Genomic DNA, 16,568 nt, shown 5'->3' on the forward strand with positions numbered 1-16,568 from the left:
ATAGGGTACCCTCATTGTACGGATAACTCCTCCTACAGTTCTCAAGATAGGAAGTTGTTCTTTTGCAGATCAATTGTACATATATCAGAGGTGTGCATATTGCTAGGATTTTGATTTCCGATAATTTATGAAAAAAATACCAGCTTTTGAACTTAGTCATTTTTTGGCAAAATGTTGCATATACATGTAGGGTACTCCATTTCACTGGATAAGGGTTGACATGGATTATGGATACAGTTTACATAAAAGAAAACCCGGTTTGCTGTCACATTGACAGCTTTTCACTTGTTCCCTATTAGTACATGTAACTTTTTAACTTTGATATTGTTTCAGACGCACTTAAAGGTCAATTTAAGGTCAATTTAAGTCACTGTTGTATTTAAAAAGCCATCAGATGATCACAGTTTGACTAAAAATGTTTGTTTCAATCAAAGCTTGATAAATCAACCTTATTGTATTCAAATTGTACACATGATTAAACAAGAAAACAATGATAACAAAACATCATAGGTATTTGTATGAAAGTCTTGACAAAACTATCGTTATTTAAAACAAATGGAATATTTGGTACAAGCATTTTCTATATTATACTAACATAATCTGATGACCACTTCTAGTAAATGTTGAATCAAAGGTATTTTCATGAAATGCAGTACACTATGTCCGGATTCAAAATTTGTTTTCCTAAGGAGGGGGTGGGAGGGTCTGTTTTGAGTTCGCCTAGACAATGCTGAGTTTAAAGAAAGAAAATATAAGGCATAATATTTATAACTCGTTGACAACGAGGGCGAAAAGGGTAAATAAAAAAAATGGAGACAAATTGTTCCATGTATACAATGCTTTTTTTTAAAAAATATTATATTAAGAACCATTTTAACAAGAGCGTTGACTTTGGGTAGTTGTGTCAAAAAGCATTATTATACTTTCATGTTAAATACTGAAATCTGATTAGTTTAGACATAGTTGGTAATCCGTTCTATTACCCTCAGCGTTAGCAACACACTTGGTAACGGGTAACACAACGAATTGTTACATGCGCGTGAATTACGCGCGTACGGTTCGCCGTAAAATTCACTTTATTTCTGTATAAAAACAGTAAAATTGTCTTTAAAATTAAGACATTCAGTATAATAAAATAAAAAGTGCCTGTTTGGGAGGGTAACTGTTGAAATTGACACCCTGAGAAAACCATTGTCAACCGACGCGAACTGTTGAAATTGACACCCGAGAAAACCATTATCAACCTCCGCTTCGCGTCGGTTGACAATGGTTTTCTCGGGGTGTCAATTTCAACAGTTACCCTCCCAAACAGGCACTTTTTATATAATGTGACATAATCATGGTTATTTCATTGGTAGTCACTCAGCCATGACTCTTTGAAATCAACATTATTTTTCTGCCTTTTGAGCTAAGACTATGCAATCGGTGCATATTTCGCTTGAAACCCCGTCATGTTTTACTTGTTTTGACGCAAGAAATATAAAACTACGTCCTACTGAAAGTCTAAGATCTTGTTAAAATGGTTCTAATACCTCTGTCATTTGGACACCTTTTCAAACAGTTCAGTAAACATTATTTGAGAGAATGACAATACTGTATACTAGGAAATATTCGCCCCCGTTTTATTTCTGCCCTTTTGCCCTCATCAGCGGGCGAATTTAAGACCGAGCGAATTCCAATGTTCCAAGCTTTTTCTTGCCTACACAAGCAGGTCTGGGCGAATTTAAGCCCGAGCAAAACCGTTTGTAAGTGTAAAAGAACGAAAATAACACGGGGCGAAAATAACCCTGTATACAGTACTTAGTATGAAAACAGATCTATGTGTTTTAAGAGTTTATAAAAAGGAGCATTTGTGGCAGTTTTTTAGCAACCACCGCATCCTCCCCCACAGCCACCACCAGCCCCTGCGCAACCTGCTGCGCCGCCTCCGCTAGCTTGCGCAGCACTATACCCACCGCATCCGCCGCATCCACCGCAAGCACCACAGCCACCTTCTAATGCAGTCCCATTACTTAACAAATAGTCTGTGTTTGAATCTATCACACATTGACGTAAATCAAAAGTACAGCACTTTCTATCTGTTGAGGTGTCTGCGTTATCATTGTGATAGAGATAGTGATTAGAGGGAGTCAAGGTCAGCAGGCCAGCGGCTACCATGAATGACATATCATAATCAGGGAACCTTTCTACATTTCTTCTACCTCTTTTGACAAGCTTTTGTTGTAGAGAATCCCCCGGTTTCCACCCAGCAGGGCGTGGAACACAAAGAACATCAAGGAGGGCAACGGAAAATGAAAAGGCCACATATTCTACAATCTTCTTCGTTTCCAGTTCACTACAGCTTAAAATACCTTTATCAAAGTCTAAAGTAAGTCCCTCATATTGTAGAGGGTGGTACTGAGAGAGATGGATTATTTCCTCGTTTGGCAGTATTTTCGAGATAACTCGGTTTATCTTGACTTTTAAATGACCCGGATTACCAGATGTACTTGGTCTGTCTGTAAAACACGACATTAAAACACGTTTCAACGAAGCAAATATGGTCATTTTGATTAATTATCAAAGCATCGGCTAAAATTTTCTTGATAACATGTTATAAAAATGAATAATTCTACAATTCAAACATAATAAAAGGAAAATTCATAATAACAATCAGGTGGATCATGATATCAAATAGAAAGTTTAAAAAGAATTATACCAATTGCCCCTTCTTTCCCCTGAAGAAATCCAAACCATTTTCCAGCTATTATCATGGAATCACCCCGTCCGGTTTTTACCAGGACTGCCCTTTCTCCCGCACTTGGATTGAGGAATGTGATTCCAGGACTGGATATCTTAAAATCCAATGCAGTTTACAATGTAGCTGCATATATGCATTAAATAGTAGGTATATATAAGCTTAAAATTGTAATTTGATGAAACACATCCAGAATGAAAATAAATTAAAAAAAAATAATGAACATATATAAACTTTATATAGTAATTGATGAAACAATTCAAGGAACTTTTATTTTACGCGCCTAAATCGGTTTTTTGCATTACCTGTGATTTCATTGGTAATTGGTCATCTCCAATAACATGAGCAACTGCTGCCAATTTGTCGTGGAAGAAAACTTGTATGACTGAAGTCATCACACTGACACTGTGTATAATCCGACAAGTAAAAACGACATTTCCATTCGGGTTTCGCAATCTAAGAGAATTGAAAAATGGTTATATCTATATCAATGAGTATATATAAATAAACTAGTATATCACTAATTGTTACATTTGAGTAAGAATAGATTATTTATTCGCACAGAGTGATACAAGTTATGAATAATTTCAAATTACTTATGCGTGGCAACTTGACAAATGTTTTTAGCATCGGATTTTGAAACGGGAACAAGACCCCAAAACTGATCTTCATTGGTTGGAATGTTAGCCTCCTTAAAGGTACCTGTTTCCAGAAATAAAACGATGCCGGCAAGAGACGGGCGTTCAATACTTCCAGCGACTGTACATTTTGCTGCCGATATTGTGCTTACCATTTGCAGGTTTCTTTCAAATTTGAAATTGCCACCATTTTGAAACTCAGGTTTTAGCAGATACAGTCCAAATCTTTCTTGAAACCCACCAATTATTTTTGATCCTTTTCCGAAAGCAGTTCTTGAGGCTAGCTCAAAGACAAGCGTTGAATCTGTATGATCATATGAACATTCTATGGTTTGATTGTTCCAGTTCATATTTCCAATTTTACTTGTTAGCTTTTGAATACAACAAGGATTATGCGATACATTTGTTTTATATACTTTGAGCTTAACATCAATTTTGGCAACTTCATGCGGAGAGATTAATTTTATATCAGTTATAACGATTTTAGCATTCCGACCTGAAATATTTTTTATATCAGACTTCGTTAGTTGGTAAAGTCTGTCTTTTGGTGATTCTCCGCGATACATAGCGCCATGTGAAGCAAAAGCCTCTTGATATTCCTCACGCCACAGGATCCTTGTTCTTTCAAAGGCATTAGATATTTTGGACCCTGGTTTTCTATCGCTGTCTGTATCATCATGGATGAGCAGATGACCGAGTAAAGACTTTGTGACTCGTTCGTAATCAATTGGATGGAGTTGATGAGTGTGCCAGACCAAATCAATGTCGTAGCATGGAACAAGAAACTCAGCTGGATTTTTCTTTTTCAGAAAAAGATACTTTTTGTACCTTTTCAACGCACCGTCGAGGAACATCATATCTCTGTAATGAGGTAGATGAATGTTATAGAAAAAATCTTGTTGTCGATGAATGGCCTTCAAAAGATCAAACGAATCGCTTTTACTTTGGTGTTTGAGAACTTGCGGTAAGTTTGCTTCAGTAATAGAGGAGTCGAAATCAAATGGCTCATCAGGATAAAAACTAGACCAACGTGACTTTGTTATGTCGGGAGCAATCGTAGATTTAGTAACGGAATGATCCAGCACTTTTCCAAATAACGACTTACAATACGAGGCGTAGTTATGTGGAGATAACATGTGGCAATGCCACACCCAAGCTATATCAACTGGGGGCTCTAAACATTCTGATAAAATATTGCACGACGCAACTAGAGGAAGCCAAAGTGTCTCATAGCGGCGAATGGCATTTTTAAGGACTGCCTCATTTTGCAAGCATTCCAAACCTTGAATTTCAAGCAAGAAGTCATATTCTGCTTGGCAAGCACTCAAAAGATCCACATCAAAGGGAATACTTATTTCCGTAGCCATAGTTTGGATTTTCACATCTAAATAGACTGAAAGTTCATTAGAATAAATATTAGAATTTTAGAGAAAAATTATAACGAAAATGATGCATTATTTACAAAAGTAATTATTTTGTTTATAAAATCGTAATTTCGTTATCAAAATGTGAAGAAGGTAGGAGTATTCGCAAAATTCAATAAAAACAATGTTGAAACAGTTATGTTTTGTTCTTATTAACAAAGTAAATAAACAAATAAAAAGCAAATCTGCTAGGCAGTGAGTTAAAAGAAAGAAAGAAATCATTATCGCAAATTTATAAATGTGAAGATTTGGATTTTTTTTGTAAAAATGCAAGGGGGGGGGGGGGGCAGATAGCAGGAAGAAGAGCTGAAGAACAAAAAACTATGTTTAAAGATACATGTATACACCTTTAACGAAACTAGGTCAGAGTGTTAAAACGCCGCAGAGCAGACTGAAAAGGGTATTTCCCAAATATCGCCAGTGTCCCCATAAAATGACACAAACCCTTTGTTTATACGCATGTCAAGACGTTTATAACTTTACTGTTTACATTTTTTAAAACTTATTTTTCTCAGTCATAGACAAATTAAAATATGATCTTATTATTCATACCACACTTTGTCTCAAGTGATTTCATCACAAGAAATATTGCAAATCAATTTCGAAAAAATAATATAACTTACATGAAATTGACTTTTTTCGTAGCTTGAGTTGATGTAAACAATTCTCTGATTTCTTCAGTTGACAATTAAGCTTAATTGAAGCTTTTAGAACAGCGAGGCTTTAATAATAGAATATATACTGCTAACTCGAGAACATAACAAGACTTTTAACGGAGGACGGACATAACTCTGAATAAACAGTGCATAAACAATCCTATTATAGCTTTAAATACAACAAACTGCCGCTTTACTTATAATCATGCTGAAATTATGAGAGAGAGAGAGAGAGAGAGAGAGAGAGAGAGAAAGAAAGAAAGAAGGTTAAGTGCAAATGTTGTGTGTGCTTCAAAACTTATGAAAATAATTTCTTTTCATTGTCAATAATTTATCAATAAACGTTTAATTTAGTTTTAATTATTTTGGATAAAAAACATTATTTTCCAAATACAATGTGTTTGTGTTCATATGTCTCATTTCAAGTGAGATTATAAATTTCAAAACGCAAGAAATTATTGGCAGTTAATCTTCTTTGCCATTGATATTCAGATGGTTTGTTATTGTACATGTGTGTTATCCGTCGACCGTCTTTTGAATTTTTTTCCCCAGGTTTTGTTTTTACATATATTTGATTTAAATAATAAGTTACTCTCTTTGGTGATTCATGCTGGTATGAAAATAAGAACATTGCAGAAAAAGTACACAACCCGTGTTAGTGTGTTATGTTAATTATTTTATGCGCCCCTTTGAGGAGGGGAAGCCATATTGCTTTGCGGCTGTCTGTATGTTGGCCAGTCGCTCGGACCACCAACAGCTTCCGCTCAAATTCTTCGCAGATGTTACTTAAACTGATATAATATTTGGCATACAGATTTATCTTAATAATAATAGATCAGAGTCAAGTTTGTATTTGGTCAGGATCGAGCAATATTTGACAGAGTTATGCCACTTGGATTTTGACATAGGTATTTCACAGGCATCTTTCGTTCTGTAATGATATCTGTCTTCCTAGCCTGCATGAATCATTAAGAATTTCATTGTTTATATTTATATAATTCTGGATAAAAATGGATGAATTAATCATTAAGAATAAGTAAAAGTAGTTAAGTCATTGTTTATGTAGATTAGTACATTGAATAAAAGAAATAGCCATTTCTTCTATATATGAGAATTTACTTTATCATCAACATGACACTATCGTGCAGTCTATGTCTTTTGTTTGGCTGCTACCGATTTCGTCCAATTTTAAGCTGGTAGGAATTGAATTGTGTAGATTTCAGTCGTATCAGTTTCTAAAAATCTTGGTCTGCATTACAATCGGTTTTTAAGCATAAAAGGAGGAAAAACGCAATCGATGTAAATCTGTCTTTGTAGGAAAACAAAGTACGTGGTAACCTTTTCGAAAATTAGAAAATTATGGTTCTTTAGATTAGGTGTACGGAATACCGGTATGCTATTCATATCGCTATGGCATATAACTACCTATTTGATAACTACAGGTAATATTACAGTGAGATTTTCATATATTGATATTTTTTCTTTGAATGCATACCAATTAATTTAAAAGATTAAGATTTATTTTGGTATGTAATTCAGAGCAATAAACACTTTTTCATCTTTAAATTTTGCATGTAAGCAAAATACATTAAAATACTTTTTTTCCCCAGACTTAGAATACCAAAATTTCATTGGTTAAAACATAACACATGACTGCGAAATATATTTCTTTCCTAGGCTGGTGTAATTATAATCGGAAATATGGTCGACAATTTGCTTACTTATCTCGACATTTCATAACATTGAATACAAAAGCTGCGTTACGTCAGTTCTTAAAATATTTTCAAAAAAGAGTAGTTGCGTTTTGAAATGAAGGCACTTTATTTTGTGTGGGGCAAAATAAAATGACAGCGTTGAGATTTGCTTAAACATCTGCAGATGAAAGGTAGAAGATGTTTAAAATTGAATGGAACATAACACATCGAAAGGTAACAAGCTTTATAAAGGTGCAGCAAAGATTTTCAGACTATTTTAAGGTGAGAATGAGAATTTTCAATAGTTCAACTGTGCAAGATTTACATGCATTTTTATAGATCATCACATTTTGTCTCACCTGATAGTCCTCGGTAAAAACAAAACACTTATTAGGTTTGTCACTGACTGACTTCATTTGTATATCCGGTTAATGAATCTCATAGCCGGCGATGCCTCGCCGTCTAAAGTTAATCAACCATAAATATATTTTCGTATTAATTCAATAACAAACCTACGAAGTAGTAGTGTAAAATATAAATGATTAATAATAAATACTGTAAGTCGTTTTAATTCCATGGTGTTAAAAATTCACGATATATCAAAAAATACCCAATCGCGATGGTTTTAATTTCACGCTTCAAGAAAACCAGTTGATCAAAGTATAAGCATTAACACGTTTTAAAAAAAACTTATGGTGATATTTACAATGGGTTTAATTTAGCGGAAAAACGATAAATTGCGAACATAGTGAAATTAAAACCATCGTGAATATTTGCCAATCTACAGTATTTAATTTCAAAAATGTGTGTATAGGCTCTCTTTTTAAATAATTTATAAATACTTATTACGTAAGTAAAACATGTAAATTATTATAACCCCTATACGAAGTATTTTATTATTATCTAAAATTGACCTAAATACACAATAAAAACAATTTCTTTTGCATGTTCACAAATTTGTGGTCAACAATTATTTTTTTATTTATTTATCTTCAGTAAGCATTTTTAATAGGCAATCAAAATTTGAGTGTCATTTGTTGAGTTTTAAACGAGTTACATAGCTTAACTTCTTTTCAAACAAAGCTTTTGTTAACATTTTGAATGTTAAAGTGAAAATTCCATTTTGTGATCTAAAATTAATGTGTTAAACGTTAGGAACTGTTTATTCATGCTTAAATGAAAAAGAACAGAGGCAAATCAGCTTGCATTTGTTACTGGTATATTGAACCGATGTAAACAAAAACAGGGCACGAGCCTTGTTTACATGACAAAGAATTGTGAGCCTGTATCTTTCTTATAACTCTACGACTGACTCTCAAATTTCATTTTATCATTTAAAGGCATTCCTTAGGCATTGTAAATGATAAAAACAGAAAAATAGAATTGGACCAAAATTGTGACAATGCCCCTTTAAATTCCAAATGTTTTTTGATTTTTTCAATATGATATGTTTATTAGTTATAAAGTTAAAAGAAAGAAAATCGAAAACGATTGCTTTGACGAAAATATGGACAACGATAAATTTGAACATATTAAGGAACTCTAAAAAAAAAAAACCACCGTACATGTTTTATGATATTGAAGTTTAATTTGAAATTAAAAGAATCAAAATGAGTTTCTCTAGAACATTTATTTGCATGGATCAGCACTTTGTGTTTGACTAAAATGCATTCATTAGTTACCCATGTAAAGTGGTATTTTGACATTTTCTTATTGAAATAAACTATAAAGCCAAGTATAGTTTCATAAATCTTTTCTTTCCCGAAATTGTTACTTAACAGCGTAGCGCAATGAAGTAGAGTGTTTACTACGAATCTGCAGGTCATGAGTTTGAATCCCGCCAGGGCTTTTTATAGTTAGTTCCTTTCCAAAAATTTATAACATTTTTGTAGGGTGAATATTGCAAAATTTGAAACTTTTTAACAGTTATCAATATTTATAATATCACCAGGTGTACCTTCACACCTTAAACGTAAGAAAATCAGAGACGTTATTTAAAGATAACAACACTCATTCTTAAAATTATCTCAACTTTTTAAAATGTCTTTAAATCACATATCATATTAAGTAGGCTGGTAGATAAACACATTAAGCATCATATCTGTCGTTTAAGTTTAGATATGGTATTTTTAGGTAGAGACTTTTATTCTTCAAGGAAAATTTGTCGAAATGTTGGCTTTATAATTTTGTTATTTGTCTAGAACATTTATAATGTATTTTTTTTAAAAAAATAGAATTAAAATAAAGTTTGAAATTGCCACGACTAACAAGCTTTCTTAAATATTTATTGTACACAGTAAATGTTTTTAAAAACGAATGTTTGATATTAAAAAATCATATCATATTATCAAACATATATCATACATATCTGTTTTACATTACGTATAATTGCATTGACTTTATATAATATGTGTCTATATCTTATTATCAATTATACTTCTGCTGGAACATTGTGATGAATTCTGTGAATTCTTAATACGATTAAATTATTTCTATGATTAAGAATGGTAACGAAGTTTAACGGCTTTGATATATGGTATATCAAATGGCAAATAAATTTGCCAATTCTAAATGGAATATAAAGAAACTATTGTGGTTATTCAATGGGACAAATAATAACTTCATTTCACAGTACCACATTACGTAAAAAGTGTATTCTCTGCATTTGAATACCAATAAATGTATATTAATCACAGAATCCCCCACAACCACTATGGTCCCCTCCTCCACTACAACCACAACTACTACCACAGCTTGTGTGGAAACTATGTACAATTTCAAAATTGCTGGTACCGTACGAGCTACTTCCATAACTCGATGTAGCACTCCTACTTGTATCTCTGCCTCCTCCACCGCCATAATTACCACCTCTCCCACCACCAATATCATCACTTTTAATTACACTCAAACAACCACCACATCCACCGCCGCAACCACCACATCCGCCGCAACTTCCTCCATATTCAGCATTTTCAACTTCTTTTCCATCATTACAATCTTTTTCTGTATCAATTGCATTTAGTTTTTGACTGATTCCGATGCCACAAGAGCTCGACGTTATTCCTCCGGAAGCACACCTTGCACAAAGATTTGCATTGACGTTGTTATGAATGTAATGATTAGAGGGCGTCAAGCAGTGTAAGCCAGCCGCCATCAAGAAGGTGATATCTTCGTCAGGAAACCTTTCTACTGTTCTACCTCCTCTTTTTTCAAGTTTTGGCTTGAGAGACTCTCCCGGTTTCCAATTCGCAGGACGTGGCACACATAATACGTGAAGAAGTGCAATGGAAAACGAAAATGATACATAATGAAGAATGTTATCTATTTTCATTTCATTGCAGGTTATTATCCCTCTTTGAAAATCTAAGGTTAATCCCTCAAATTCTAAAACGTCATATTGAGGGATAGAAATGGTTTCCTCCCTTTGAAAATGTTTTGAATTAATTCTGTATACCTTGATTTCAAGATGACCGGGGTTACCTGGGATGCCGAAAAATCCAGACCTGCCCCGTTCAGCTAAAAAATGCAAATTTTAGAATCAGGAAGGACTCTTCATTGTAATTACATTGATACAAATGTATGTTAATATTCGAAATGTTTTGTGGGTTACCTCGGATACCAAGTTTAAAATTTGCTGGCTGACCCGGTTTACCTGAAATAATACAAACACCAATATTGGGACACACTCTACTGCTAGTATTCACTTTGATAAAAATTAACATTTATTTTCAAATTGCTTTTATAAATATATATTATGATATGCCACTAACGGAAAGTCGACTGCAACCTATTATGGGCAAATGTTTTTAAAAATAATACCTTTTATACCAGGTACTCCTCGAACAAATCCAGTCCATTTTCCCACTAGAATCATTGAATCACCCTCTCCTGTTTTAATTAATATCGCTCTTTCCTTTTCACTTGGGTTCAATGACAAGTTTCCGGATATCTTAAGAAAAAATTGTAATGATCCACACAGATTTTAATCGAACTGTTTCTTTTGAATTAACACATTGCTGTATTTTATTTATAAAGATTGGGAAATTGGTAGTTTTGACGTCATTTGCAATAAAAGCATTTGAACAAATCAAATTGTAAATCAACAATATACATGTCAATATACATAACCTATCTAATTTTACCTGTGATTTCATCGGTAGTTGTTCGGTTCCAATGACATGAGCAACTGCTGCCATTTTGTCTTGGAAGAAAATCTGCACAACTGACGTCATCATCTTAACGCTGTGTATGATCCGACAAGTGAAAATCACATTTCCATCTAATCTCCGTAAGCTATTAAAAATGGTTGTTAATTGTCGTTAATACAGAAAATTGATAAAATCTCGTATCATATAATTTCGTTTCATATTTGCTTGAATTAATCCAAAACCGAAAATGCCATTTTTGGTAATTATCGAATATTACCTGTGTGAGGCAACATGACAAATGTTCTCAGCATTGGACTTGTGCAAAGGAACAGGGCCCCATAACTCATCTTCATTGGACGGCAAATTAATATCTGCTTCAAAACCAGCTGCTTCCAGAAGTAATATGGTATCGGCCCGAAACAGGCGTCCAATACTCCCACTTACCATATATTTTGCTTCAATGGATATGTTTTTCAATTTCATGTTCCCTTCTGATTTAAAAACTCCCCCATTCTGAAGCTCGTGATTGTAAATCAATTGCCCAAATCTTTCTTGAAATTCACCGATAGTTTGAGATTCTCCACTAAAGAGTTTTTTTCGAGCGGTAAGCTTAAAGTCAATTGTTTTATCCGTAGGACCATAAGAGAATTGTAAGTTTTGATTATTCCAGGTCATATTCCCCATTTTACCAGATAATGTTTGAATCAAAGTGGACTGTTGGAATAAATTGGTTCTCAAAATTTGAAGTTTAACATCCTTCTTGTCATTTTTATTAACTTTTGTTATGGAAATACTGTTGATAACGATCACAGTTTTTCTACCAGAAATATGTTCGATATCCGAAGGGGTAAGGAGGTAAAGTCTTCCTTTTGGAGAATCGCCTCGATACATGGCGCCAGCTGTAGCAAATGTCTCTTCATATTCATTTTTCCAAAGATTACTCGTTCTTCCATATGCATTTGAAAGTTTGGACCCTGGGTTTCTATCGCTGTCTGTATCATCATGAATGAGCAGACGACCGAGCAAAGACTTTGTGACCCGTTCGTAATCAATCGGATGAAGTTGATGAGTGTGCCAGACCAAATCAATGTCGTAACATGGAACAAGAAACTCAGCTGGATTTTTCTTTTTCAGAAAAAGATACTTTTTGTACCTTGTCACTGCAGCCTCGAGAAACTTAGTATCTCTGTAATGAGGTAAATGAATGTTATAGACAAAGTCTTGTTGTCGATGAATGGCCTCCAAAAGATCAAACGAATCACTTTTACTTTGGTGTAGTTGGATATGGAGAATATTTCCGTCTATTAAGTCGCTGCTCACCTCAAACGGCTCATCAGGATAAAGAAGTCGCCAAGTAGACTTTGTTGATTCGTAGGCATCCGTTGATTTAGTCACAGAATGATCTAGTACATTTCCAAATAATGAAAGACAATACTCGGCGTACTTATGGGGTGCTAGCATGTGACAATGCCACACCCAAGCTATATCTATCGGGGGTAATAAACATTCTGGTAAATTTATGTTTTCAGTTTTAGATGCAACTAGAGGAAGCCATAAACTTTCGTATCGGCGAATGGCATTTTGAAGTACCGCATCGTTCCTTAAGCACTCCAAACCTTGCACTTCGTGCAGAAAGTCGTATTCTGCTTGAGAGGCTTTCACGAGATCCACTCCAAACTCAATACTTTCGTAGTTAGTCATGGAATTGGTTTTCCTATCTGAATGAATTCATAGCCCTTAAAGAAAAGAAAAATATCCTTAACAATGAAATAAAACTTGTGTAATGAAAGTATATATTATTCTTAGTTGTTTTGCCATTGAATGTCATCGTAGAAAACTAGTCGAATATTGCACTCCGAAATTCTAGGGTGATAAAAATGACACATTTAGACAGAAACATTGCGACGCATCGTCATTTATATGCTTATTCTTAATAAGCATATTTATGTACAATATCTTACTAATGTACAATATCTTTTGGTCCCCATAAAAACAAAATCACTTTTAAGATTTGTTACTGTCTTCGGAAATTTATCACGTCTGTAGAAGTAGAAGCAAACACAAGTCTTCTCCGAATTTACCAACCAGATTAATTTCAGTTAACGGTTAAAATTCTTAAAAATATTAGCCAAATGCAGAATGATTTTTTCCTGATCACGATATGCCTGTACCAAGTTTATCAGTTTGACTTGTCAATTAGTGTTTTATCCATTTCTATGATTTCAAAAAAAGATAGAAAAACACCCGCCCTTATTCGATGTAGATATAAACATGATACAACAGACAGAATTATTTTTTCTATTCAATTTATTTGTAAAGCGAAACTAACTTGTTATATTTGAAATAAAAAGCAACCCAAATTGAATCTATCTTATACTGACTTTCTATTTTGTGATGTCTTACCTGACATTTAAAAGAAGTCTTTTCTTATTAAAAACATCCATGGAGTTTAAAACGCAATTTTTATTCAAGACCGTTCTGGGATTGACACTCAAACAACAAATATAGTAAACACGTTTACGTCATCTGTAATGCAATATGTAGGTTACACGTATGGAATGCATAAACAAGTTTTACGTAATTTGTGTGCACAGACCGTGAAAAATTAAATTGTTTGTTTTGTATTGTGTTTGCAGGCAAGAATCATTAGGGAGCAGGGAGGGAACGCCGCTCAATCCCTCATTTACGTTTAACTTACATGGAGAATAAAGTTGTTTTTTAGCTGGTCAAGATTTTACCCTCCCCCCTCCCCCTCCGCCCAGATTGTCAAAAACATTAAAAATTCATTTAAAAGTACTTAAGTGGATTGTTACTTGTAAAAATGTACCCAGAAGAGAGAGAGAGAGAGAGAGAGAGAGAGAGAGAGAGAGAGAGAGAGAGAGAGACAGAGAGAGAGAGAGAGAGAGAGAGACAGACAGAGAGAGACAGAGAGAGACAGAGAGTAACAGAGAGACAGAGAGAGACAGAGAGAGAGAGAGAGAGAATATCTGATAACTGACACAAATTTTATAGTACATAACAATGACGCAGCTTTGTATGAGAAATGTTTTTTTAAACCAACGTGTGTTTATGCATCTTGTATACATTCAAGCTTAGAGTTAAACAATTCAACAATATAGAGAGTGTTTCAGTAAGAATATAATGCCGTTCAACCAAAAATATATGCCATAGATTTATTAAGACCGAGAGTTTTTTTAATAGAGGACATACTTAAACCATGGCCTGTAAATCTACTTTTTAAACATTGAAACTTAACGCTTTGATTCCAAAATAAGATTATCTATTATTTGGGTTTTTTTCATGACAATAAAACACAGGAAATTTTGATATAGTTCGTATAAAATTCAACAAAAAGCTAATGTTAACCAATCATTGTTAATTCGTTTTTCACATTAGAAAGATAAATCGAATTCAATAATTAGTATCTCATTTTGTCTCTAACGTAGTATATAAAGTATCCACCCAACTGGTAAAATGTTATGAACTTTCAGCAGTTTATTGTCCCACATAGTTGTCTTAATTTCATGGTAAAACAATAGTAAATTCGAAAGAAATCTTGATGTACTTTTGATGTACTTTTTGTTTTGGCTATAAAAACCCCGAATGCATCTGGCAACTTTTCTAAATAATTCGTGCTAATTATTATTTTTTTGAAGAGTAATATCTGCCATATTTGCAATCAAATAGCGTTAAAACAATGCAGCTTGAAAGCATGGAATATTTCTAATGTCACTTGATAATGAATTTCGAAATTGTATATTAATGAATACAAAACTTTGTGGGAAATACCGGTATTTTTAAAAAAGGTTTTTAACAATTAGTTAGAAGTAAATAATTATAAGCCAAAACCAACTAAAACATAGCTAAAAACTGTAAAATTACTTAATTATAAAGAAATAAACAAACTAACGCCTAGTTCCCGCCACGATGTATCCACAAATATATCAGTGAACTTTTTGAATTTGCTATTCATTACTTTTATTTATGTTTGTAAAAAGCAAATCGTTCATAATTATTAACGTATCTGCGTTTTTATGCCTACAATTATGCAACCATCAAAGGATAAGCGCGAGCGGTTAGCATTGTGAGGTCTTGAAAAAGTTTACTCAGAATTGAACGTCTAGACTTGCATCTTTTTGTAATATTGTCTATTCTGACAGAATACTACTGTTCTTTCCGATATACAATGTATTTCATTTTATCCTATAAAATATACAATATGACTGTATATCGGAAAATACACTACTATTTAGTAATTTTATCATCTGATTTTATATTCTACAAGAAGTTGGCGAAATAGGCGATTAGTCAACATTGTTATAACTTATACATTATATATAAATATCAGTTTATGATACAAATGATAATTAATGTCTTAAAACAGAGATAGTTTATACTTATGATAAAAATATTGAATCTAATTTAAACTTTAATTTAAACACTTTTATTGACATTTTTTGTGATAGATCTGTTTTAGGCTAAGCTTTATATGGTTGCTCTCATTATTCTTTCAGTTTTGCTTCTAGGACATCTAGATACAAGAGATCAAAAAATGATTTTGTCTTTTAGCTAGTTAAAATAAGATAACAACATGTGATTTCTATTTAAAAAGAAAACAACAGGTGAAGTCAATTTTTGTTGTTGATTTTTTGTTGTTGTAGAGATGATTTTTTCTTTTTAAATAACATTTTTATTATGAATAAAATAGTTTAAGGCTGAGGGTAGGTGAACCCTTATATAGCCTTAACTTAGCCGAACACCTTGTCCTACAAAATCAGAGGCCCTTAAATCTTGTGATGTGTACGATGTTTTGATAGATATTTTCGTTTCTCCCGATTTGGACAAAGAGCACACCATGGGTGTCAGCAGAGTATGATCACTCCTCCATGGCACCTGATCATACCTCTTATTTTTGTAGAGGTTGTGTTTTCTCTGCTTTTTATTTTAAAACACCGTTCGTTATCACCACATATTATCAACAACATTTTGAAATTGACTCATTTCTAACGAGCTATTTAATGTAGGATGTTTTCTTTAACCACTATAAATTAGTGTCCTTTTTGGTACTTATTAGTTTGTGTACCACGACGGTTATATTTTGCATTGTATTTCAAAGGAATAACAAGTGATCAATAGCTTGTTAAGTGCATTGTTAAATGTGTTCTTTCTTATCATTAATATTAAAATGCCTGAAATCTGACATTAATTAAATCAAATAATTATTGACAGAACAATTAATCAGGTATTTCAAACAGCGTATTTACCTATGGT

At 33.3% G+C, this 16,568-nt stretch overlaps 1 protein-coding gene across 6 annotated transcripts; it reads right to left on the reverse strand.

Annotated features, from left to right (window-relative positions):
• Nucleotides 1–851: 851 nt before the first annotated feature.
• On the reverse strand, nt 852–14,009 carry LOC105349200 (uncharacterized). Of its 6 annotated transcripts, none has more exons than XM_066067995.1 (10): nt 13,701–14,008; nt 11,575–13,033; nt 11,292–11,442; nt 10,969–11,098; nt 10,760–10,801; nt 5,423–10,665; nt 3,528–4,759; nt 3,043–3,193; nt 2,699–2,834; nt 852–2,498 (listed from the first exon to the last, which is right to left on the reverse strand). In XM_066067995.1, the coding sequence occupies exons 2-6, from the start codon at nt 12,996–12,998 to the stop codon at nt 9,836–9,838; spliced, it is 2,577 nt and encodes an 858-aa protein (XP_065924067.1). In that variant the 5' UTR covers nt 12,999–13,033; nt 13,701–14,008; the 3' UTR covers nt 852–2,498; nt 2,699–2,834; nt 3,043–3,193; nt 3,528–4,759; nt 5,423–9,835. The 6 variants fall into 6 exon arrangements, with proteins under 6 accessions (XP_065924067.1, XP_065924066.1, XP_065924064.1 ...); XM_066067994.1 differs by having other exon boundaries at nt 3,440–4,759; XM_066067992.1 differs by having other exon boundaries at nt 3,334–4,759.
• Between the last annotated feature and the right edge of the window lie 2,559 nt (nt 14,010–16,568).

This window comes from Magallana gigas, chromosome 8 (genome assembly GCF_963853765.1).
Source record: "Magallana gigas chromosome 8, xbMagGiga1.1, whole genome shotgun sequence".
In the NCBI taxonomy this organism is placed as follows: domain Eukaryota; kingdom Metazoa; phylum Mollusca; class Bivalvia; order Ostreida; family Ostreidae; genus Magallana; species Magallana gigas.